At 40.7% G+C, this 27,551-nt stretch overlaps 1 protein-coding gene and 1 long non-coding RNA gene across 22 annotated transcripts in view; one reads left to right on the top strand and one right to left on the bottom strand.

Moving 5' to 3' along the window:
* Window positions 1-24,644, bottom strand: part of BICD1 (BICD cargo adaptor 1) — a 129,288-nt gene extending 104,644 nt beyond the window's left edge. For 6 of the 21 annotated variants that reach the window (XR_014516289.1, XM_083461936.1, XM_083461928.1 and 3 more), the window contains exons 1-2: window positions 24,192-24,644; window positions 23,337-24,066 (exon numbers count right to left, since the gene is read on the bottom strand). Coding sequence is in view for 14 of the 21 variants with exons in the window: in XM_083461936.1 (XP_083318062.1) it covers window positions 23,337-23,549 (213 nt within the window). In the remaining 7 variants the exon portion in view is untranslated. The remainder of the gene's footprint in view (window positions 1-23,336; window positions 24,067-24,191) is intronic. The other 15 variants (XR_014516290.1, XR_014516291.1, XM_083461937.1 and 12 more) reach the window with 7 other exon arrangements.
* Window positions 1-27,551, top strand: part of LOC310687251 — a 110,338-nt gene that overhangs the window by 29,840 nt on the left and 52,947 nt on the right. The window lies entirely within an intron of this gene.

Genomic DNA, 27,551 nt, shown 5'->3' with positions numbered 1-27,551 from the left:
TGACTCCTGTTAAATTGGCAAAGATGTACCATAACTGTGACAATGTATGTTGGAAATGTAAAGAAAAAGAAGGTACCTTCTATCATATGTGGTGGACTTGTCCCAAGGTAAAGGATTTCTGGGGGAAAAATTATAATGAATTAAAAAAAATGATGAAATATAAATTTATTAAGAAACCAGAGTCCTTTCTCCTTGGGATAGTTGGTGCTGAACTGCCCAAAAAAGATGTGAAAGTATTTTTGTATGCCACAACAGCTGCTAGGATTTTACTAGCCAGTAAATGGAAAACACAAGAATTACCAACAGTAGAAGAATGGCAGATAAAGATGATGGAATATATGGAGCTGGCGGACCTCACCGGGAGAATCCGCAACCAGAAAGAAGAGGACTACCAAGAAGATTGGAAGAAATTTAAAGACTATTTGAATAAATATTCTAATATTAAAGATATGTAACCACTTGAAAGAACCAACTAGGCCTAGGACAAAATTAGATTTATATGTATAATTAAGAAAATGAACTATGAGAAAGGTAAAGAAAGTGGAATATAACTGTAATATTGTTTTATGAAACAATGATATTGGAAACTGCTACATTCAATTTAAGAGGAAATTCAGATGGAGGAGATTAGAGGAAGTCAACTAAAATGTTTATGAAAACGGATCTTAAATAATTAATTGATTTTTTTCTGTTTAGGTATGTTAAGTCTGTTATTCTTTTTTCTTTCTTTATTACTATATTGTTGTTATGTTGTGTTATTGTAAATTCTTTTTTGTTTATTATGTTTATTGAAAACTAATAAATATTATTGTAATAAATAAATAAATAAATAAATAAAATAAAAACTTAATTTTAATTCCTTATCCCACAACTGTATAATATTCTTAAGTTGCACCAGTCCTCTTACCTTCTGTATGGCACTCTTATATGTTTTGCAAGACAGCAATATAAAATAGAAACCTCACTTATAAAATCTGAACTTTTGATTACGCTGCCATAACAGATTTATGCGTGGGATGAAAAAATCCTATTTCAATTACACCAAACTAATTCCATTAAAAATCCACAGGGTGGCAGCGATTTGAATAAGCAATGCTTGAGTCGGTTCTAGACAATGCATTATTTAAAACATTAATATCCTGCCTCTTCAAGGTTTGAGGTGGCTTCCAAAAGAAAACAAACAATTAAAACAATTAAAATGGTCAGAAAAACAAATTACATTCTACTATGCATTTTTGGAAAGTTGTTTGTCTGTTTGCTATGCATTTGAACACCTCTTAAGATATCATGACCAGATTTTGCATGATAGCTCCTGAGATCAAGGAGCAGGTTTTCGTCAATGTTTGGATACAACTGGACACCATTCAAGAAGCCAGACTGAACCTTTCGAAACTGCACTGATTTTTTGGTTTCTCAGAATTCCCAAGCAATGCTGGGTACGAGGCTGTTAGTAAGCTATAAATAAAATATAATCCACAGTATGCAAAAGACAGGGATGCAATGCCCACACTTTCGGAAAAGATAGTTTTGCATCCTTTCTGAAATGCAGCAAGACCAGAGCAATTAAGGAATTTATCAGACAGATTTTTCACAGTCTTGAAGCAAATGCAGCATGCCGCTTGCCACATATTTATGTATTATTATTAATTCATTATATTTATATCCACTATTTCTTCCATAGGATTCCATGGTGGAATATGTTTAAACAAATATTGATTTGCAATGCTTCTCATCCCAGCCATTATACCACTTTCCTCTTTCCTCTTTATATTCTCCTTTTCTAAAAAATGTGATGTCCAACCACTTTGCAAGAGATATTTTTGTTCATCTCTCTTGGTCTGGGGGATGAGATAATTACTGACCTTGCCAAGTTTGTATACTTTGAAATTCAGGTGTGTCTAAGGTAGGGTTGCCATATCTTGAAAAGCAAAAAGAGGGCAGCCCAAGATGCTGCCAGTCCGAGCTGGGGAAAGACACCTCTTTCCCTGGCTCGGGCTGGCAGCAACTGCAGTGTGTATGCAGAGCAGGCCAAGCCCAAGCTGAATCCCCCAAAAAACCCTGGAAATTTCCTTTTAAATTTAAAAATCTGCCCAGGTGGGCAAGTTGGTCCCCCAAAAGAGGACATGTCCAGGTTTTCCCGGACATATGGGAAGCCCTAGGGTCCTTTTTCTTTCCTCTTTTCCCACCCCTACCTAGCACAGCAATGTTCGATGACTGCACAAAGAAGAAAGTACAGTGGTACCTCGGGTTACATATGCTTCAGGTTACATACACTTCAGGTTACAGAGTCCGCTAACCCAGAAATAGTGATTCAGGTTAAGAACTTTGCTTCAGGATGAGAACAGAAATTGTGCTCTGGCGGCGCGGCAACAGCAGGAGGCCCCATTAGCTAAAGTGGTGCTTCAGGTTAAGAACAGTTTCAGGTTAAGAACGGACCTCCGGAACAAATTAAGTACTTAACCTGAGGTACCACTGTAGTTGTCTGTGAGCATATACAGTAATACCTCCATGAACATCCGCCTCATCTAGCGTCTGTTCCCGAGAGTGTCCGCGGCAAACCTGCGTGCACAGACGTGGCGCTTTGCCCTGCGTCCTTTTCGGCTAGCGGCCAGGGCTCTGGAACGGATCCTGGTTGCAAAACAAGGTACGACTGTACTGTGTTATCTTTAAAAATAAGCGCATAACCTGGATCCACAGTCCATAGCCAGGAAGACTACATATATGGCAAATGCTAGAATAAACAGTTTGTGACTAAAGAATGGAGAAAATAAGACACACATTTTAGACACAAGGTGAAAAAGCAGAATCACAGTGACAAGTCCCTCTTGCATAAATGCAAGGATCTTGTTTTTGCAGCTGTAGGTATACAAGCACATTGCAGTTGTGTAAGGAAACAATCCTGTTTCCTCCTGCGCTATTCAACATATGTAAATTAAGTTATGTGAGCAAATTAAGTTATGTGAATGTAGCTAACATTTATCAGGAGGTAAAGGCCACCAAAGAAAAAGGCCTCTTTAAATACTAACATTATGGCTCACAGTAATTCACGAAATGAACAGTCAACGTAATAACACTTGCTTTATATGCATCCTTTCCTTCCTTTATTTCCCCCAGATGGTCCTTTGTCTTTTTCACACTTCTCAGTCATATGTTTTCATCACACTGCTTGGTATTGATTGCTCTGTGTTCAGTCAGCCGTGACACAGAGGCCTTGATGCTCAGTTCACAGCAATATGTGAAAGGGAAGGGTACCTTGAGGAAAATATAAGTTGCAAGCATGGGCACAGCTCAAAGCCCCCTGGCCATGCTCCCTAATGCGCTCTCTTCCCAAACACATTAATTTTGTCTGCAAGCCAGAGAACAATGGGATTTCTTCCCATTTACCCTCCCCTCCAGCTTCCTGCCCTCCCTCTGCTGCCCCCACATTTCCCCACCTTGGGGTAGGGACCTGTTTTTATTACTCTGTATAGCTCCACTGATATTTATGATTAATTGGAATAAACTCCATGTTGGATAGTTTACATACATGTGCAAAATATCTGTTCATCTTTCTTTCCCCTCCTCAGTTACCAGGCTCCGCTGTGAAGACTTCAATTATACACTAATAGTGTCACAAAAAAAGAAACTGGTTTGTTTGCTTAGTATTTCCATATATAAGTTACCTAATTTAAAAAATAGTCTATGGATAACATACAGCAGCAAAAAGAACACAGAAAACAGTAACAACTAAACCAGCCTAGCAATAGTTCAACCTCGGTTTACGAACTTAATCCATTCCGGAAGTCTGTTCTTAAACCGAAACCGTTCTTAAACTGAGGCACGCTTTCCCTGATGAGGTCTCCCGCCACTGGTGCCCTTCCACCATTCTTACACCACGGTAAAATTCGCAAACAGGGACACTACTTCCTGTTTTGCGGAGTTTGTAAACCGAATACTTCGTAAACAGGGCTGTTCTTAAACCGAGGTACCACTGTAATATCCCACTACAAGGTGTAACACAGAATAAAATAGATGCAAATGAACCACTGGCAACCACTTTAAGGACTCACAGACTAAGAAACTCCCTTGATTAAGAGGGAGGTTGCCCAAGTTTCTGCATGACAAAAATTCATATCTGTTCAAGAAATATCAGACTTGAATAAACTCTACCTTGGAATCAGACTTCTTTTACAGCTACGAACTCAGGAGCTAACCTAGCAGCCTAATAAAGGTTCTTATACTGGCCACCAGTCATCACTTCAAACTGTCATCAGCAACAAAGGCCTAGGACCGCCAATGACACTATTTTGTTTTCTGCAACAGCCGCAAAAATAACAGCACTTGGAAAGTTCAAGTTGACGTAAAGGACATCATAGGCTGCTGGAAATGAGACAAATCACGCTTTCAAAATTAGCATAAGTATAAAAGCAGTTGATTAGAAAAATATTGTTTTTGCTGTTCTAATATATATATATACAGTGGTGCCTCGCAAGAAGAAAAGAATCCGTTCTGTGATTCTCTTCGTCTAGCGGTTTTTTCGTCTTGCGAAGCAAGCCCATTGAAGGATTAGCGCTATTAGCGGCTTTTAGAGGCTTTTAGCGGCTTATCTGCTGATCGGATCAGCTGATAAGCGGCTTAGCAGCTTAGAAAAGGGGGGGAAGGGGAAAAAACCAGCAGGAACTCGCAAGACATTGTCGTCTTGCGAAGCAAGCCCATAGGAGATTCGTTTTGCGAAGCACCTCCAAAACGGAAAACTCTTTCGTCTAGCGAGTTTTCCGTCTTGCGGGGCACCACTGTATATTTTAAAAAACACATTTGTCAATTGACTCTTTTTTTAATGAGTCAAATGCTCAACCCTGCTTTAAGAGCTAGTATGGCATCTTGTGTGAAAAGGTTAGACTTGGATTGGTTCATAAGAAAATAAGAAGAGCCTGCTGGATCAGGTCAATGGCCCATCTAGTCCAACATCCTGTTTTTACAGTGGTGAACCAGGATTTGAGCACAAGAGCACTCTCCCATTCTTTATTTTCCAGCAACTGGTATTTGAAGCATTGCTGGTCACAACTGTACAGGCAGAATATAGTCACCATGGCTAGTACTAGTTAATATTCCTCTCCTCCATGAATTTATCTAATCCTCTTATACAGCTATCTAGGTTGGTGGCCACAACTGCCTCCTGTAGGAGTGAGTTCCATAGGGGGTCAATTCCCATTCAGGCTTTCAGTTCACTAGAAGGCATGGGACAAGTCACTGGCAGCATCTGATGCAATGCAAGACCATGGTTTAGTGTTACATCACCAAACATAGTGTCCTCCCAGACTTGTGCACTGCCCCTCCCCTCTCATGGAACTAGGAACAGTAGTGTGAAAGCTTTTGCTTTCCCCTAACCACAGCTTTTCTTTTCATCTGAATGGAGGGGTTGTGGTATAACTAACCTATGGTTAGTTTAAAAACAAGTCATTTTCAAATCATGGGTTATGAAACTAACTTGTAGAAACTAACCACAGATAGTGTAAAAGCCACAATCCCCCATTCAGGTGAAAAGAACAAGCTGTGTTTAAGTGGAAGTGAACGCTTCTAAATTCCTCTTCCTGGCTGCATGGGAGGAGGGAAGGGGAGCGGGAAATATGCATGTGTAGAAGACAGCTAGGCTCCTTCATGTAGCAGTAAACCATGGTTTCGCATTACATGCAATGTGGCCATGAGTTCACAATAAGCACACATGAAGAGTCTGCTTCTCCAGTGAACTAACAAATAAACTATGATAACTGAAGGAACAGCCGCAAAAAGACAGCTTAACAACGATTTGGTGTAATTTTATTATGCATACAAATCTCCCAGATAATAATCAACCCCTCACCAACAACATATAGCTCAATATGGCTAGAACAATCCTATAAAAGGAAACGGTTTTGAGCCCCCAGGTTCTCTTTATTTCATCACAGTCATAATTATATTCATAATTATTTTCATATTCTCATCTGTATAACCATCCCTGCTCCAAACTTACTGGACTCTTCAAGTTTTTATTACATGATAACTGCTCCTCAACTAATGTTGACAAATGTTGTATGGTTTTTTAAAAACTCATTCATAATTTTTTATGCTTATTTCTTTTTCTCCCTTCCCCCCTTTCCTCCCGTTTTGTTTTCTCTTTTCTGTTTTTGCTGTTGTTGCTGATGATCACTATAATATCTAAATCAGACATTTTTCTTATTTGCTAGGCATATTCCATAGAGAAATTATGTAACTGCCACACATTGTCAAATAGTTATACTGTTGTGTTGTTAGAATTGAATAAAAGTTATTTAAAATGAAAAGAGCCTGCTAGATCAGATGAATGGCCAATCTAGCCCAGCATCCTGTTCTCACTGTGGCCAACCAGATGTCTGTGGGAAATTCATAAGTAGGATCTGAGCAGAACAGCAGTCTACCCTCCTGTGGTTTCTCAACCTACCTTGCAGAGCTGTTGTAAGGTTAACATAGGATAATCCCATGTATAATGTCTTAGGCTTGCTGGTGGGATGCAAATGTAATAATAAAAAATATGGAAAAGCTGTGTACTACATTTCATGATCATAGTTTCTCAAGAATGTCCTCACAGGCCATGTCCCCACAATCTACAGCTAAGAGCTGTTTACTTGATTTTTCTAAAGCTCTCTCTGTAATGGTCATTTCAGTGAATATGCATACATTTAAAAGGAAATTCCTGATTTGCAGTTGGAAGGAGAAAGGAAAGGTGTTTCAATATTTAGACTACGGCAGTAATAATTTATGAAATACTCTGTGACTTCCTTAAACTAAGATAATTAATCGTACCAGGACAAAATTATCCTGACCACACTAAGCAGAAAATAATATTTAAACAGAACTTCTCTTGTTAATGCTGCAGAAATTTAATAGCTCTTTTCCTGACTACAAAAATCAAGCAGTCTATTGATGCTATAACATATTACAGGTCATTTGAACTTTAGTGAAGTATTTTTAAGCAGTGCACATCTGCTTGTGTTGTTGATGAAAATTAATGCAGGAGGGAAATTAGACAATGATAATGTACACCAGCAGAGGACCTGTTTTTGCGCTACAAGTGCCAAATGATTATCAATAATTTTAGATTTTTACAGCAGAATCATATGCATGTCTATTCGGAAGCAAGTTTAATAGGGTTCATCTGGCTCACTCCAAGGTATAGGATATATATAGGATTGCAGCGTGGGCAACTCCCCATTTGCATGCGACCTCTGACACATGCACTGTTTTCAGCACTGCAAGGGGGCAAAAAGAGGCAGTGAGGCATCTGATCAAGGCCTGTATTTTAAAATGAGCTTAAAGATATATTTGCAAATGTTTGTATGTTTCATGCCAGGCATAAAGCAGCTGGCTAAGTACTTTGGCAGTTGTTTATCTTCCTGCTCTCCTGAAAAGGGCCCCCCTGATTTATAGCAGTACCAGGAGACAAGTTTCTCAAAGTTGTAAAAAGGAAATACAGGCTAGGAGCAAATGTTACATTGACCCTACAAATTACAGAATACAATCAAGCTGCAAAAAGACTAATTAAGAGTTGGTAAATAGTAAGATTTATTGTTTAACAGAAAATAATACCATGTGCCTCCCATCAGACTCGAGCCATATTTTCCTAAGGTTAAAGGGCAAGAGCTAATGGGAAAAGCAGCTGGCTGGGAAAGGGGGGTGTAAATTGAAGAGGCTGCTTTTGAAGCTGTTTTTACTGAGTTCCTTTTCTTCTAAAAAGCTATCTATGTTATGTATGAAATTTATTGGCTTAATGTAATTATGCAAAGGATTTAGGAAGTAAGAAATGTTAGATTCTTATGTTAGATTCTTATTTCATTGATGGTGTGTGAGAATGTGAACCCAAGATCTCTGTTTAGATAGAATTTAAAACCACGAGCCATCTGTTTTAGCCATTTGTTTTGGAGTGCAGGGGCAACAGGGCAAAAGGTGATCTGGTAATTAAGGTGCCTTGTCGAGGCAAATGTAAGATATATGGCTACTTGTCTGCCATTTATGGATAGAAGGAAATATAGCTCTTTGTCTCCCATAAAAGGTAATAGGAAATGGGTGTATCTTTTATGATTGGTTCTAGCAAACAGCCAATAGGAATTTCAACCAGGCTGATTGGACAGAGGCAGCCAAAGGAGGAGCAAGGGAGCTGGGCTGAGGAAATATAAGTGCTGGCCATCAGGGCTGGAGTGGGCAGAGCTTTTGGTAACCATATACCACTGTGCCTATCATTTATTTGTCTGACAAATAAATTATTATTTTAATTTCTCTATTGCTGTGTTGAATATTTCATTCCAGCTAAGCGTTAACCACAAGCAGGGTGCTACAGTAGGTTCTCTATCAGTAGGAGAAAATAACAGAGGCCAGCCAGAGAATATTGAGAAGCAAAGCAGCTAGTAAGCCTGATCTTTATTAATTGTTGCAACAGAGTGCTCACAACCACACGCAGGAGGCAGGAGGGACCCAGAACAGTGGTGTGCAAACTCTTATATAGATATTTGAAATTGCCTCGCTCAAGACACCCCCCCAATACATCACACATACAGAAGGGGCCGTCTACAGCAGAAATCTGAATGTGTTGTTTTTCTCCTGTCTGTCTAGCTACCTGATAATGGATCACTGATTGCATTACCTGGGCCATTTGGCCACTTTTTTGTGATGATAACTACTTAATTACTGAATCCAGATCACAGGCTCACCCTATTCATACACAAACACACCCTTAAGACAGGATTTGTGAACAAAGAGACAATGGGGAAGCTTTTCCATTTCCTTCCTCGCAGAGAAATATTTGAGGTGGCTGAAAGAGTCAAAATGGCCTTAGGACTGTTTTCCTGTACTGTTTCCAGACATGTGGTTTATATATTTATGTATGTGTTTGCCTTGTACAGTTATGAACATTTATTTTATATATATAAGACATTAAAATTCCTATAACACTGGAAATGAAACAATGACAATATATTTCATTTCTTTCTCCTTTTCAGAGCAATGAAGTAGGCCATCAGGGCTGGAGTAGGCAGAGCTTTTGGTAACCATATACCACTGTGCCTATCATTTATTTGTCTGACAAATAAATTATTATTTTAATTTCTCTATTGCTGCGTTGAATATTTCATTCCAGCTAAGAGTTAACCACAAGCAGGGTGCTACAGCAGAACATGGTGGACTTATGCACATCCTGCCAACACGCATGGTGCCTCAGAATACAACCCCTGCATAAATGGGGAGTTGCCTGTATATAGACAAGACCCAAACCCTGAGGCAAAGATGGATTCCTTGAGGGAATTTTTTTATTATCATTGGTAAAGGGTAATCTGCACCAGTAGCAGAGTAGGGAGGGGCAAAGCTGCCTTCCCAACACTAGCATCTCTGCTATTTACCTGGACAGGTGACTGCGAGGTTGGGGCCATGTGGGTATTCACCCATATAACCCCGCCCTTGCCACAACCTCATATGCAGATATGAAGTATTGGTGCCAGTGTCAGGAGGGCAATTACACCACACCACACATACTGTTACTTATCTGTAAAAGGGCCCCTGATGTATTTCATGGCATCTCTACAATCAAAATATCAAAAAAAAATGCTGCAGAGAAGTGTCTGTTGAAAGCTAAACTAACGTCTCTAAACTTGTCATAATGCTGTAACACCAGGGTAGTTGATAGGGGAAGGAGAGCTCCATTGTTACCAGAGGGAATTATTTTAACCATAAATTGAATCCCATTTGCTTCCCACTCCAAAATCTACTAAGTTGACTATTCTGCCATGTCTATTACTGCCTGTGCGATTGAGTGTTTTAAATAGGAAAAGTTTTATACCATTATATGCCTTTCCTGTCTGAGATCCCTACTGATGTCATCCACTGTTCAGGCTGCATGCATTAGCCACTGCTTTGGCAAGAGCCAAGGTGATGCTGACTCACTTCCCTGGCTCTCTCCCAGCCTCCTCTGCTGCAGCTCCCCATCCTCATTCCCCAAGATGTTTTCAAATTCATAATCTTCCTGTCACTTGCAAAGCTGCACTACCTCTCTTTACAAATGACATGAGGTGGAGGGCAGAATCAATTGCAGTTATTTAAAGCATTTCACACTATCTCGTTTCTGATTCCTGCATGCATTGCAAAAGAACAGCACACTGCTATTTAAGAGTGCTATTTATCCTGAGGAACCTAAACATCAAAGGCAGCATAACCAGCCTTCAATGTAGTCACTGTATCACTGAAATTCCAGGAACATCCCTGGAACATGGGATTAGGACACTTAACATTTGGGTTAATTACCAGAAATCTACAGGACACGGGTGGCGCTGTGGGTTAAACCACAGAGCCTAGGACTTGCCGATCAGATGAGCTCCTGTTGCTCGGTCCCTGCTCCTGCCCACCTAGCAGTTCAAAAGCACATCAAAGTGCAAGTAGATAAATAGGTACCACTCCGGCGGGAAGGTAAACGGCGTTTCCGTGCGCTGCTCTGGTTTGCCAGAAGTGGTTTAGTCATGCTGCCCACATGACCCGGAAGATGTACGTCGGCTCCCTCGGCTAATAAAGTGAGATAAGCGCCGTGACCCCAGGGTCGGCCACGACTGGACCTAATGGTCAGGGGTCCCTTTACCAGAAATCTCTGGTAGCTTCACATGGGGGGTGGGGTTTTACCATGGGTTGACCACATATTTTCTGCTGCATTTGAAAAGTCTCTGCATTTCTGGAAAAATGGGGTAAGCACGTACCTAGACAATCACAGCAAAAAATGAATAGATCAAGTTTGTGCAGCTACAGTCATGGGAAAAAGAGTCATCTGTTCCTTAGGTGGTCTTAAAATTAAGTAAATATAACTTCATATTACACCATGTCATGATTTATTTAACAGAAAGAAAGGCAACATGGAGAAGCCACAGCTATTGACCAGGATAAAAATCTGAAATCTGACTGATTCAAGGAATTTAAAAATTGTGCCCCTTTTGCAGAATTATGGAATAAAGGAAACTCACTTTCTAGTTATGACAGCTCCTGGAAACTGATGCACACTAAGAAATGATTTCATCCCTAGCCACTGTTGTAAATAAAAATATGCCCTTTTCCCTTATGGGGTATCCAAGAGCCCATATAGAGTCCTTACATAGGTTCCCTATTGGTAGGAGAAAATAACAGAGGCCAACCAGAGAATATTGAGAAGCAAGGCAGCTAGTAAGCTTGAACTTTATTAATCTGTTGCAACAGGGTGCTCCCCTCACACGCAGGAGAGGAAGAGGACCCCCCAAAATTGCTGTGCAAGGGCTTATAAAGACTTTTGAAATTCCCATTCTCTAGATCAAGACCACCCCCAGAAACATTATGCATACATCACAGAAGGGGTGTAACCTAAGACCACCCCTCAGATACATCCCACCTACACCACAGAAATTTAAATGTTTTTCTCTTGTCCTTGTTTATCTCCTGTCTGGCAGGTTGCTTGATTGGATTTCCTGGGGAGCCTGGCCATTCTTTTGTAGTGGTAAAATACTTATTTCCTGGGCCAGGTCACAGGCTCACACCTTATTCATATCTTTGAGACAGGATTTGTGAGGAAAGAGACAATGGGGAGGCTTTTCCAGTTTAACCTTGCAGAGAAAGGATTTGGTCAGTTTAGGAATCAAAATGGTTCCAGGTTGGTATTCCTGTGTTGATCTATGTATGTGCAGTTATGAACATTACCATATATCTAAGACCATAAAATTCCTATCACACCACACAAAAAAGTAAGAGAATAGAACACATTATCTGTCACAAACTGTTATACCCCAATTAAGCCAAGTCAGTTGAAGCTTTTAATTCCCCAATGTCTTCTCTGGCAGTTTTTTAGATTCTTGAATCCCATTCAAATCGCATAGATGTTATCTCCCATTAAGGCAATTTCCATCTGAATTGGCTGTCAAAGACCTATTTAAATACTCTTTCTCCCATTCTAATAAGGTGATCTCTCCAAGGATGCCAATGTCATTAATACATTTGGAAATAAATAAAATTAAAATGGTATCCTCTCACTTTCTCTCTTGCATTCATACAAGGCATAAATACAGTACCATGAGAAAGGTTTAAAATTGCATTTAGTATCATATATAAAAGTGCCCTATACCGATTTTTGTGTAACTTTTCAAAAATGTTTTCCCCCTTGCCTTCCTTCTATGCAACCCAACTTGCAAACATAGCTTTGAAAATATCACACAGAGGCGGTTCACAATGGGGCCATTTTATCTGACTGAAATTGGCAGTATAACTGCATTATTTTGCTCTCACTCATAAGTCTCCTGCTTTTTTGTGTGCCTACTGAAGTTTTGCTCCTAAAAAGCTATGAATCTCAGCCTTTTTTGCTAAAACAAAAAAGTTATTAACTCTTAGAGTTACAGATATCTGCCTCAAAATACCAACTGTATCACCCCAAAAGTACAGAAGGCTTTATTACAAAGAAAGCTAAAAGAGTTGCATTTTTTTTTAAATTGTTTAAATACTGTGGCTACCAGTTCAAAGGCTTTGGTTCACATATATTGAATTCCTTTACATGCCAGGTTCTCTCCATTCACTTCAATGGCAAAAGCAATTCTGTTCTCTGGGCAGTTTGTTATACTGCTGAACTGCTTCTATAGTTAGGAATAAATGTGGAAAAACTGCTTTTGAAGTTGCTATGAAAGATATTTGTGTGCACACAAATTCAACTGTGATAGTCCCAAGATTGAGCTATTTGCTGCATATACATAGCTAGGTATTTATTCCTTGGCCTCACAACCAGATCTGGCTGCAAGTAATAATATTTTCCAGGTCTGTGTGTGTTTTTAATTACATTTCTCCCATTTGGGAAGATGGAAATGGGGAAGTGAGAACACAGCAGAAATATGAAGTAGTAATTATACACCAGATTGTGGAAGACATAGCAACTCATTTTCTAAATATAATATGAGATATAAAGGGAAAGGGTCAGATCTATTGTTGATGGAATTATGGGTTTTAAAAGGATTATAGGGCCAAACTGAACTTGACATTAATTGTGCGAATACAATTAATGCCATTATAAGACACAATGCATAAATCACATTAATTGCATTCACACAGTTAATGTAATTTTTAAAATATAAACATGTAAATCGCAGGTGCACAAGCAGCAATTGGACTGAAGTGGTGGAGAAGTAGAGTTTAAAGCTTCCCTGCCGTGCCATGGTCTGAGTAAAATTCTCATCCCTGAAGATGGTTTTTTGGAGACAAACCTCAATTGCTGCTATTTATTCCTGTAACTACTATTTACATTTTATTTTAAAATGTGCATGTTAATTGCCTCACCCTTACACCACTGCAATGCCACAAGATGTGATGTTAAATCAGTGCAATAAAACACTCAAGACATTGAACACAGGCCAGTGGAAGTGAAATGACATGTGAACACTGACACAACTAAATATGTTGGTATAAAGGTAACAAAATCCAGGATCTTTCTTCTATTGAGTTAATTCTGCCTCCATTAGAAAACAGTAAGATAGTGCACACCTTTGCATAGATGAACCTGTCTGAATCCTCAGGAGACTGGTTCTCTGGTCCATCCCTAGTGGATGATCAGCTGGTGGGTACCAGCAATATGACATTCTCAGTGGTAGCTCCCCAGTTATGGATCCCCTCCTCAGTGAATTTGAAGAAGCTTCCTCACTTCTAACCTTTAGATAATCTTTGGAAACCTTTTAGTATTTGACTTCTGTTACTTAAATGCTCTGCAGTTTCAAATAATGCTGGTGTTAGTGATGTCAGGTTTTTTTAAAATTGCCAGTAATTTTGAGAAGTGTTAATTACATGTGTCCAATTTATTGTGTTAATGTATTAATTTTTTTATATATTGGATGTCTATATATAGGATAGAAATAAATAGAACAGTAAAAGGAATTACTTATCTTTGTCACTGTAATCTGCATATTTCATTTTTTGTAATTATATAAACTCCATTTTGGTCTCCCATATAGCTCCAGTTCACTGTAACCCTACGCTGCACAATGCTCTTCCATACAGCATGCAGATATGGTTACACTGGAGACGAAACACTGAGACTGGGCTTCCCTTTTCTCTGGGTTGCTCTTAACCTTTTAACCTTGCCATGCTGCAGTTTTTACTGTCAGAACAATGCTACATGCTTCTTTTGGAAGCAAATGTACAAAAACTGATCGGTGTCAAAATACATTCGTGTTAGGAAAACAATTATGGTTCACAGCCACTTGCCATTATGACAGTAGATAGTACATACAAACCTAGAAAAATACAATCATGTCTCTCTAATCCATCTACAATCAGTTTTTCCTAATTATCATTATTTTAAGAGGTTTTTTTTAAAAAAATAAAAAGTAGAAACATCTGTTTTCTTTTAAAATGCTTGCTCCACCCAAACACATGCACAATTTACATTTTCCCAATTCATTTAATAGAGGATGATACCCATACCTACAACTGTGAATCAGAAGGATTACGAAAACATGCATGACTCCCTGCCACAAACCTATAAACTGCAGATCTTTAAGAGCAGTTCTTCTGTTGACTGATCTACAATGGAGCCAATGGAAATTACTATGGGATTCACATAGAATTCACATAATTTTGCTGCTGGAGCAGCATCTTACTGGAATCACAATGATGAGGCTATAGCCCTGTGGTTAACAAGAAAATGAATGGAGAAAGAGAGGGGAACAGTGATGCATAGAAGACAATTAATCCAATATTGCATTTTTAAAAGCTCAAGGGTACAGTACATTTCCACTGAAACCAACATGGCTTCCAATAGAATTCAGGGAAATGTAGATTTTGCTTCTTGTATACTCTTGAACCTGCCTAGGAAATATTTATTTATTCATTCATTCATTCATTCATTCATTCATTTATTCATTCATTCATTCATTCCCCGCCCATCTGGCTGGGTTTCCCCAGCCACTCTGGGTGGCCTCCAACAAAATATTACAAATACATTAAAACAAATTCTTTTGTAATAAGACAGCTTGTAATAAGACTGATCTTGTGAGAAACCAGTAGGAGAACATTTCAATCTCCCAGGACATTCTATACAAGATCTCAAAGTAGCTATCTTATTACAAAAGAATTTCAGAAATAGACTGGAAAGAGAAGTTGCTGAATTGCAACTTATTACCAAACTTAAAACCATGGAGAGACCTGGTCTGAATAAAGACATTAGATTCTTATCTCATTATACATGATAAAGCTAATTTTAGCCATCTCACCCCTTGCTTTTTCCTGTAAGACCAACTGAAGTTGTTAACAGTTGTCAACAGGTTTACCACACCTATCAGCCAATCACCCATTCCCACCACCTTTCTGAGTAATTCCCCTCTATATATAAAGGTCTGGTGACTTCTGTTTCAGTGTATCTGAAGAAGCGTGCATGCACACAAAAGCTCATACCAATAACAAACTTAGTTGGTCTCTAAGGTGCTACTGGAAGGGGGGGGGAATTATTTTGTTTCGACTACGGCAGACCAACACGGCTACCTACCTGTAACTGGAGTAGAGGAGACACTGATGTGGACGATAGGACCAGTGCTAGAGGAGCCACCCTGACAGGGTGACAATTGGGTTGCCCCTTCAAGGTTGCCGCTTAAGCAAAGGGTAAAACCCGAAATTCTTTGTTGAGCAATGGTAAATAGTGTAAGGTAGAAGGATATAAAAGTTGCTGAAAACCATGCAGGACGAGAGCCTGTGAAAGAGAGGGTGGGATGGTACGTACTACCCCATGTGGGAAATGGAGTAGAACCAGTGCAAATTTTAATCTGGGTATGACTGGTAGGATACCAGCTGCTCTGGTATCTGCTTTTTGGAGTTACTGCCTGCCTGTGAATGATAATGTATTTGACTGCTTAGTGGGTCTCATAGAATGTCTGTGTGCAAGGTTAGTTTTTGGCAACAAGTGGGAGGGGTCCCCATTTCAGTGCTATCAGGCAGAGGGAAGTAGGTTAAGGATGGAGGGGATGATCATTATACACTGTCATGCTCTCCATCCCTTTCCAAATTGCAGATACCTGGATTCTCTTTCCCCTTGCCTCTAGCCTGGTGGTGCTGTTTCTAAACTCCAGACTGCTTCATAATAAGACCTCATAGATCCATGACTTAGGTGGAATCAACAAACATATAAAAACCATTTTGAAAATGCTTTTTTTATAGCGTTTTAAAAATACATTGAATTTTCCATAAAGCTCACCATTGCCATCTAGTGTCACATTGTATATCACACTTAAAACACACCTAAAACGTTTTGTTTGCAGCTGTATAGCTGAATCCTTAATTGTGGATGAGGGAGTTGATGTACTACTGAACTGGGCGGAGTTTATTTGACCCAGATTTCTTCACCCAGGTTCTCTCAGTACAGCACCAGCACATGCTGGGGAGCCAGGAGGGCAATCACCATGGTTTGTAAGAATTTACCAGAAGACTTATTCAACTTAGGGTGGAGCTAAAGGGCCTGCATCTGATGCTAGGCCAGAGACAGTTTTGGGATACTGTTGGTGTACTACCTGTCTTGCTACCCAATAACCTCCCTGGCAGAGGCAATCTCAATAGGAATATTCAAGGACCACAGAAAGGTGAATTTCCCCCTGTATAACTGCCCATTTGCTGCAGTCATCTGGGGGGGTCCTCTTTGTGATGCCACAAGAGCTGGAGGTTCATTCCACGGGGTTTTGGACTAGAACTTTCAGTACAACAGAATCCAGCATGGAATATACTGAGCACTGAAGTTAGGCTCCAACACTGTATACAGTTTGTCAGGTGCTAAAAACATTTTTATTTTTGCAGCTTTCACAGAAGGATGAGTTGGCTTGTGGGCAGGATCAGATTTCTTTCACCTTCTCTCTCTTTTACAACTGTTTTGCTTACTTTTACTTGTATGTTTGTGTTATTGTTCTATTCCTCTATGTAATTTTGTAACGTTTAGCAGTTTACATGTCATCAAAAGAAATATAAATAAACTTCACTGGCAGCAACAGATAATTTTTGAACTTGAATCTTGCAGTTAAGCATTCAATTTGTATGCAACACAATAAACAATGAATTCAGAAATCACACTTTAGCTGCATGACAAATAAAATAGTTTAGTTTTAAATATGTTTCAATAAGCAACATGTTTGTACCCAATTCATGAAAACTTTATTCTGACATACAACCTCACACCAGTCATGATTAGAATGACCTTGAATAATTTTCCTTTCAAATGCAATATGGTGAATATCTGAATATGGACTCTCCCCCACACACAACAGTTTTGAACTATTTGGCATATTATTATTATTATTATTATTATTATTACTACTACTACTACTACTATTACTACTACCTTGCCCATCTGGCTGGGTTGTCTTCTCAAACAGGATTTTTGTCTCTTGATCACAGGATTGCCACTAAGTTTGTATGTCATCCTCTAAAACATAAACTCTAAACTACCTTATGAGCAAGAACAGAAATTTTACACAGTACTGAGCACTTTTTGAGTAGAATCTGAACTACCATTATAACAACCTTAAAGGTTAGTCGGCATTCTTAGCCCCATATTTGAGAGCATGTCTCAGCTTTCCAGACTCTTGCATTGTCATTCAAGTTTGGTTCAGACAATAGCTGTTGTTTTTGAGGCTGTTAGTATAACAATGTTTTTGCCTTTCCTTAGTATGTAGAAGAAAGTGTATTGGTTGCTAGTCATGGAACTACAATTTACATTATTTCTAACCGTTGGCCATACTAGCTGGGGGTTATGGGAGTTTGATTCCAGCAACATCTAAAGGTCCATTGGTATCCCAATAGAGTCATGGCTCAGACAGTCCTGAGATGGAAAAGGTTGTTCCCTTCCAGAGCAAAGGTTGCAGGTGACCCAAACATATCACATTATAGCCCAATCCTTCTCAGCTTTCAGACAGAATCATAGTTTCATAGAATTGTAGAGTTGGAAGGGATCCCAAGGGTCATCTGGTCCAAGTCCCCGCAATGTAGGAATTTCAACACATGCTCTCTCATACAATTTGAAACCATACTGGAGCCTGCATAGGTTTGCAAATGTGCTAACAGTTTTATTGCTGCACCACTAGTAATACACATCCCACTCATTCCAGCAAAGTGCTCCAAGGGGACAGGGCGAATGGACAGACTTGAAAGATATGGGACAATAACATTCCTCTTTAAGGACGTCATTCCTCACATACTATTATCAGCTTCTAAAGACTTGCATTCCTTTTAACATTTCATTCAGTCTTCCCTAAAGTTGTAAAACTGCCTTACTGCATCCACATTGCAACCTTGAAAGCTGTATAGTCAGCAAAACAGTATCTGTCTTTTCACCCTCTTACTAATTGGTCCAGTTCTTTGAAAATCTAAATGCAATAGAATGATTCCTCACTCTTCAAAGAATGCTCTTAGATCAAAGTAGCAGACATAATGCCTGCCTAGCTTACTGGAATTCATATTCCTTATTAGATCATTGATTACCATATTCCTTTTTCTCTACCACATATCACATCAGGTCCACAAAACACAAAACTAATACTAACACAAACAACCCAAACTAATATACCAATATACCAACATAACGTATTGGTATGCACAATCTGCATCAAGCAGAGCACGGTCTAAAATGATTAGTATGGAAATAAATATTTAGGGCAATCATGTCCTAAATTACATTACATTTTTACTTTCCTATCTCAGTATTATGTATATTTTAATGCACTGTGGCTTGTGGTGGTGACAATAATACTGAACCAGGGAACAAGATGAAGGATTTGTGGATTGTCATTGGGTGTACTACTCTGGCCCCTGGTTGCCATTGACAGTGCTCTTTGACCCTAGGGAGATTCAGTGCAAGGGAAAGAGCCTTGTGGCTATTCAAAAGGAAGTCCCTCTGAGTTCAATAGGGGCTGCTTCCAGGTATAGGATATAACCCAGGTATAGGATTATAGCCTCAAGAAATCAGGAGTATGTCATAGGGAGATGGACCCAAAAGGAAAAAAGCAGGAGCCTGAGATTGCAGGCCAAAGAAAGAAAGGGTGTCTGGGAAAAGAAAATTAAGGACGTAGTCCAGAGTAATAAGGGGAAAGGAAGACCAAAGACTGGAAGAGGAAAGAAAAGTGGTCTATCAATACTGTTAAATAAAAATTATCACGCTGGAATTAACACAGCATGAACCTTGCTCTTCTGAAAGGATGTACAGCACTTATAAGCTGGCAGGACAGTAATGATATTGTCTAGTATTGTAAATAAGTTACAATAAGCTGGATAAACACAATTATATGTATCCTGTAATAAATATGGAGTAATGTCCACTGTTGGAATGGGGGTGGTGCTGTGGTCTAAACCACAGAGCCTAGGGCTTGCTGATTGGAAGGTCAGCGGTTCGAATCCCCGCAACAGGGTGAGCTCCAGTTGTTTGGTCCCAGCTCCTGCCAACTTAGCAGTTCGAAAGCACGTCAAAGTGCAAGTAGATAAATAGGTACCGCTCTGGTGGGAAGGTAAACAGTGTTTCCGTGCGCTGCTCTGGTTCGCCAGAAGTGGCTTAGTCATGCTGGCCACATGACTTGGAAGCTGTCTGTGGACAAACACTGGCTTCCTCGGCCTATAGAGTGAGATGAGCGCCGCAACCCCAGAGTCATCTGCGACTGGACCTAACGGTCAGGGGTACCTTTACCTAATATCCACTGTAGCATATGAAGTAATCCTCATTCATTAATTTTGACTGGATTGCACCATAATCCTGTAAATACTATCCCAGACTGTAAGTACTATAAGAACTACCTAAGACCGCTTGCTGGTTGTATCTCATCTACTGTAAACACAAGGTCTACATGAGGTTCCATTGCAGAAGAGGGGAGCTGCCCAGGCAATGTCATTATCTATTTAGAGACACTTAGAGCTGCAGTAATGTACTGGTATTTGGATTTTTTTGCAAACTGGTTTTACAAAAAAGAAAAAAGATTCACTGCTCATCAGTATGACAGTTATATGCTGTACATTTATCTGTACAGTGGTACCTCTGGTTACAAACTTAATTCATTCCAGAAGTCCGTTCTTAACCTGAAACCGTTCTTAACCTAAGGTATCACTTTAGCTACTGGGGCCTCCCGCTGCCACCGTGCAATTTCTGTTCTCATCCTGGGGCAAAGTTCTTAACCTGAGGTACTACTTCCGGGTTAGTGGAGTCTGTAACCCAAAGTGTTTGCAACCCGAGGTGCTTGTAACCCGATGTACCACTGTATCTCCACCTTCATTTTACATATAGTGGTACCTCAGGTTAAGTACTTAATTTGTTCCGGAGGTACGTTCTTAACCTGAAACTGTTCTTAACCTGAAGCACCACTTTAGCTAATGGGGCCTCCTGCTTCTGCTGTGCCGCCGAAGCACGATTTCTGTTTGCATCCTGAAGCAAAGTTCTTAACCCGAGGTACTATTTCTGGGTTAGCGGAGTCTGTAACCTGAAGCGTATGAAACCTGAAGCGTATGTAACCCGAGGTACTACTGTATAGGGAACAGATGCTGAAAATGGATTTCTATTCACTACTTAGAAGATGAGCTGAAAACTAGTTTGAAACTGTGGCTTGGCAAAGGTTTCAAAAAATGTATGAGATACCTGGAATAGAATACTGTAAATTATATTAAATTATATATATATATATTATATTACAAAAATGATTCACACTGGGGAACCAAAAAGAAATAACAATACCTGGAACTTGTATATAATACGTATTCTTTCCACTGTAGATATGTTAAGAACTCCAAAAATGAACCACCACTTTTAAATTGTTTTCACTATCCATTACCACCTTTTTCTCACAAGGCTTCTTTGCTATTAATAGCTGCATATCAGGCAGAAATTCAATATGTAAAGGTTTACACGTCACTATATTTTCATGCTTGCAAAAACTGCTGCTCTTGAATTTCTAGCTGTCACATGGCTCTTTTTAAGTGACACTAAAAAGTTGACAAATCTAATATTGGAAGTCAACATAGAGTCATGGGATTCTATCAAAATCATCTCAAAATAAAAGCTATGCAAGATTTCTATATAGCATTAATTTCATTTTCTTAAAGGGGTTTAAACAATGTCCTTCCAGTGTAGACAGAACTACAAGATAATTTTCCAATTCTGATGAGGCCTCTCAAGACTTAATTCAGTACTGTTTTAAATTGATCATGAACCAAACCAATCTACTGGAGAATCCTTTGGAGGGAAGCAATTACAGTTTAGATAAGAATATAATTCAGGCAGAATATTTCTGTCAGGCCCCAATATATTTAGCAGCTTCTTTATGATATCTTATTACTGGTGCATCAAGCTATAAACACACTAATCTTCAAAACACTTGCTACTTGTAACTGGGCAAGATCTTAAATAGTTCCTCGCTCAGTTTCCTGCTTGATGGAAAGTATCAGCCATCTTCATGACAATCCTGTCTAGTCGTCTCTCCTGTTGAACTCGTTATGACTGTATCCCAAATATATTACTTGAACATTTACATTCTTCAGCAATAGCTCTACCTCAAATATTAAGACTATTACTTCAAGTGACTATTGCTTAAATTGAGAAAAGCTAAATTTATTATGCATTGAAATTTGTATGTCAAACTTTTGAAAATTTAATTAAAAATTATTACAAATAAATACTATTGCTTAAGGCATTACTCTAAGTCTCTAAGCAATAACTTGTACCTCCCTTATATGCTTAGGGCAGAGGGGTTATGTTGATTTTTATTTGTTATATAAAAATAAAAATCTTTTTTTTTAAAGTAATACCTGTCTCCATCAATTTTTCTCACATATTGAGATTCAGAAAGTTTTGGGGAACAAGACCAAGTCAAGCTTTCATTATAGTTGACACAGAATACCAGTTGTTGTGGTTCAGGAAAGTCTCTGGGAATTTTTTGTACCAAGAAAGTTGAAATTTACTGTGGAGATTTTGATCATATTGTGGCACATATATTTACAAACATAAACAAAAAAGTAATAGTTTATATACTCAGGTGTCCCAAGCAAATGCAAACTGCATTTACAAAATCTTACTAAACAGAGTGAGATGTCTCAGGAACTTTTGAAAAAAGCAACATAAAGTTTAATTTATAGGATGACATATGTAGCAATATAGCTTTATAAAATAAATAAAACAGTGATTCCTCATGTCTACAGAATTCATCTCAAACATAATCCAGCATAATAGAAACACTTTTAAGTTACACTGATTTCAGTGGAAGATTTAAAGCATTAAGTGCTGAATCTTATTAGATCCTGCCCATTATACTTTACCTTTTATATAAAGATGTTGTCTATGTGCCATGTGATCCTATGAATATTTATGTGGAAACAGGTCATATTGTATGAAATCAGGCTTATTCCTATACCCCTTACTCCTTCACCCCTTGATACCTATTATCATGTGTAAGTGAAATATCATGATTCCTGGACACAAAAAATGAACATATATCAGAATTCTGAACTTGATCAACTTAATTGAACTTAACAGAATTCAGAACCCTCTGGAAATAGTTAAATGCACTAAATATAAACCTTTGTTGCATCTCTTCTCAAAACACACAAATAGGGAAAAATATAAAGAACCCAGTGAAGCACAAAGATTAGCTATACATATGAGTTGTATGTGATTGTCTACCTATGTTAGACAAGCTTGGTTGCTTAAGATCAAGCAAATCTTTCTGTGCTGGTACAGAAACAGATTTTGAAGGAAAGATGGTGGATGCCACTGACAGGTGAAACTACAGCAAACATATCAATAACCTCAAAGTCTGTCAACACATAAAGTCAGCACACACAGTTTGCTGTAGCTTATATTGTTATAAAAATATGTGGGGTTTTTTTAAAAGGTTAAATGTTCATACCATTTTTATGAATAGGAGCCAAGCCACCCACTTACGGCAATAAATCAAAATGCTTGCATAAAAATATCTGAAAGCCGGAAGTTTTTTCTATGCAAGTTTAAGCAATGCTGGGATTTTAGTCAGTAGTAGGTTTAAAATATCACATCCATAATCCATTCTTAAGCATCTTCTATGATCAGGGCTGATCCTTGAGTCCTGTGATAAATCACACCTTGCAATTTCAGTCTCCAGCAAACATAGCTCCAGGATAACTATAATCATCTGGCCTACAATACAAAGCCTTATCAGACGCAGCAGTTCAGAGGACAATTCTAAGCAGAAGAGATACTGAGCTGCTTTTCCATTCTTTTTAAAAAAATGTAGTGAGGGATGGAGTGAAAAAGTGGAGGATGGGGGGGGGGGAACCAGCACACTGGGGTGGGGGGTAGGGAAACACACCACAAATCTTCAAAGCCAACTCACCTCTCTCAGCTGCTCGAGCTCCTGCTTAAGGACATCATATTCCGCTTCCAGCTCATCATATTGCTGCTTGAGGGTGAGTTTTTCTTCCAAGACCACCAGCCCATATTCCGCAGCCTGGATCTTCTCATGGGTTGTTTCCGTGAGCTCTTTGGTCAGCCTCTCGATCTCGGACTTGTAGTGATCCACCGTCTCCAACACCTCTTCCGCAGCCATAGCCTTGGAGGTTGGAAGGGTGGGGGAGGCAAAGAGAAGGATGGATGGCGAGAGTGAGATGAAAGGGGAAAGGGAGGAGGAGGAGGGACGGGCGGACAGATGGAGGGATGGAAAGATGCAGGAGGCACAGGGCAGCCGGCGATTCTCCCCGGGAGGCTCCTCCTGAGAAGCAGCCAGCTACATCGGCTTAAGGGAGGGGATGCGGCGCACCATGAAGGAGCGGAAAGGAGGAATTCAAAGCCCCCCCGAGGCTGCTGCACCATTTGTCCTTCGGCTCCTCGGCTTCGTTTTGCTACCTCAACCCGGCATCATAACTGGCCCTGGAGACCGAGGAGGAGAAGGGAGAGGGAGGCAGAGGGGGATTTATTTGTTTATTTTAACCCCCCTTTTTCCCTTCCTTTTTTTTTGCTTATTCAGAGGCATTGGTCCGCCATGTCTCCAGGGTAGCTTCACTGCAGTCTCTCAACTCTCCACCTGCTCCCCCTCTCCCGGCCGCCGCCGCCGTTACTGCTGCAGCCTGTGGGGGGAGAAGGGGTTTGGAGAAAATAAATATATCAATTAAAACAGACCTGGCCGTATCGGTCACCTGCCCCCCCCCCCCAGGAAATAAATAATGGGAAGCGGGGCGGATGAATTTATTACCATAGCAGAGCAGCCAGAAAGGCTACCGACAGACACGTCCTGAGGCCGCCTCGCCTCGCCTGCCTCTCTCTCTCCCGCTTAACCGCCTCTCCTCCCTCCACTCCCCTCCCAGCCGCCGGGAAAAAAAGGGACAGATGGGGAGATGACTGCGCCGCCTCCGCCGCCGCCGTCGCCGCCTCTTCCTTCTCCTCCTCACGGCGGCGTCTCTCTTCCCGCGCTCTTGGACGACGGCGGGGCGGAGGCTGCGTGTCTACCGCACAGTCCGCCCCCCCCCTTCACGCTTCCCACAGCTCTCTTCGAAAGAACCAACACACAAGTGACACACACTCCCCTCTTCACTGCCAAGGCTGAGGTGGTGCTTGTGCACACGCTTCTGAGCTTTGCCATATATTTCCCTCAGGTTTGCTACTGAGGTTTCTAGAGGCATCCTGCAAAGGCCTTGTTCTAGACCACACCATTGCCTTTGAACAATGTTCAGGGCCGGCCCTACCCTTGGGCAAGGCAGGGGTGCCGACTTGAATGAGATATTGGGCGGGCAGGTAAGCCCCACCCAACATATCACAAGATGTGGTACATGTACACCCAGTGGCGTAGCGTGGGTTGTCAGCACCCGGGGCAAGGCAAGTAATTTGCGCCCCGTAACCCGTGGATTTGCGCCCCCTAACCCCCAGATGTTGCGCCCGGTGCGGCCGGCCCCCCCTGCACCCCCCACGCTATGCCACTGTGCACACCATGCAATTCCCATCAACTTTGGGGGAGCCTGGCCGCCTCAAATGATTCATTGGTTGGCTCCTATGAGACAGTGAGGAAACCCCTCTCCAGGTGGCAGGTGTTGGGGCAGCAGCTGAGGGGGCCTGGGAGGCAAGAGTCTTTTTTAAGCCTCCAGATGTTCCACTTGGTTGCCGTGCCACCTCTCCTGAACCCCCCCTCCTCACAAATCTGTCCTGCCTCAGGAGCAGTGGAGGACTCTATCTCCCATCCCTAGTGTAAGATTGAGTTGTCAGTCCGGATACCACCTGTACATGATGAGAAGTGGGCACCATATAGCGCTTTGCCTCAGGGAACAAAATGTCTTGGGACAGCCTTATGGAGCATCATCGGTGTCCCGTGAGAACACAAGGATCACCCAGCTGAATCAGGTCTGGCCCATGGAGTCCATCATCCTGCTCTCCCAGTGGCCAATCGGGTGCCCATGGAAAGGCTTTTGTTGTCTCCCTTCACACGTGGGTCCACAGAGATTCATATATTTAATTGCCCCATGCTGACAAATGTTGTTGCCATCATAATTAGTGTCTATTGTAACCATAACTATTATAATTTGAATACAATGGTGGTGTGGAAGTGGTCTGCTGTGAGTTGAGCCCCAAATGCCCTGCATCATATCTCACCTCAGCTATTAACTCACGAGATGCCCCGCATTTCACCTCAATCAGTCCACCAATATATAAGGGAATAATAAATACCATACTGACCTATGCAGGGCTGTTGTAAGGATTTATGAGATAATGTGAAAGCTCTATGAATGTACAGTATTTCATTTTTTCAGTCTCGTGCCTGATGTTGGGGATCTGGCGATGGCACAAATATTTCAAGATAATAAATCATGGTGGGGTGACTGTGGCACAGGCATTTCAATTTCATTTTGTTTCCTATCTTTAGGTACCAGGCGAAAACATTCCTCTTTTCCCAGGCCTTTGGCTAACTAAACAATCTATGACTTTTTTAAACCGTGGAGAGAGTTATTGTTTTCATTTTTTACTATGTTGTGTACAGTATTTTTGTTTTTATATTGTAAACTGCCTCGTAATCCTCAGATGAAGGGCAGTATACAAATTTAATAATACACACACACACACACACACACACACACACACCTTTCTGCCTGCTGGGTACTAATTTATAATTTTTTTCTTTCTGTGGTTGCTCTGCTCAGTTGCTGCATGTCAGTCAATATTTAGGATTCACAGCAGAAACTTATGCATGGTTACTCAGATGTCAGTTTCACTAAGTTTGGTTGGCCTTACAGGTGAGTGTGCATAGGGTTGCAGACTTAGCTGCCTTCCTAGGGTCTCTAAAATTGATCTAATGATTGGTATTGATGCATCTTATCTCTGGGTGTACATATGTTGATATGTGCACACTACAATAATACACCATGCATTGCAAAGGTGATGTCCTGTAACCCTGGCCTACCTGGCAGCAAGTCAGTATGGCAAGCCCCTAGTCTAGGGTCAGTCCAGAGTCCAAATCAAAGCAAAGCACAGTCCTGCAGAGATCCTCGAGCATTCAAGTTAAGGTCCTTCACCATGGGCATCTGAGCAGACACAGCACCTCAGCTCTGCTGCCCTTTTATACTATGCCTGCTGATTGAAGCATCTGGGCTGGATGAGGCTTGCAACCCTAACCTGAGCTTACTCCAGCTGAAGAATCACACACCTTCTGCCAGAGCTAGCAAGCCCCACCTGGCCATCTAGGGAGCTGGGCTGTGGGCCCTTGTCTGCCTCAGCCTCCTAGAGTGCTGCTCCCTTTGCCTCAGAGCCTGCCATGTTTGTGGAGACAGGGGCCCCTCTGACTCTGGCGAAGGGTCCTACTGCTCTGGTTCTTGTGCACTGATCCCTGTCCCCTTGTCATCCTCTGTTACCCCGTGAGTACTTTCTACACCAACCTCTTCTTCCCCTTCCCCAGCTTGCCCCAGTTCCAGGTACACCCCTCACCAGGATCCTCCTTCCTCCTCCCCATTGTCCTGCCAGTTCCTGACAGGTGGTCATTTTGCATAGAATGGCTTGTGCTGAACTGTGTACTGTAAGACAAAGATGTTCTTTCCAACTATATCTATTTTAAATTTTATTTCATTCCATTTATCAGTTGGAAATAAAGGTACATGGTCCCTTCCCCCGCACCTTTTCTGCTCACAAGAATCCTATTATATTAGGTTGAGAGGTTAGAATTGGCTCAAGGTGGCCATGTGAGCTTTATGGGGAAGTTGAGATTTGAACCTGATATCTGAGTGTGTTACTATGTGCATTGGGTAGGCAGGGTGGGGACAACACAGAGCTCACACAATAATCCTTGGTATCAAAACTGGAATGCTAGAAGTATATAACCTGGAAAATTCCAGAGAGTAGAAAACACTACAAATTTATTTTTGTGTGCTTCATTTTGTGGGGACTACAGAGTGGTATGTGTTGGAGTTGTATTCAGAAGTCTGGTTTTGTACTTTTTCCAGATAAAGTAAAATATATTCCACACGATCACCTCCATCTCACTATGCTGCCAGGGGAGAGATGCTATTGTGTGGTTCGCTTCAGGTGACTAAATGTATTGGGCCAGCCGCAAGCTTTCCTAATTTTCAGACAAGGA

Source organism: Podarcis liolepis (assembly GCF_965112155.1).
Source record: "Podarcis liolepis genome assembly, chromosome: 10".
Lineage (NCBI taxonomy): Eukaryota > Metazoa > Chordata > Lepidosauria > Squamata > Lacertidae > Podarcis > Podarcis liolepis.
This window is presented reverse-complemented; position numbering and strand designations above follow the sequence as displayed.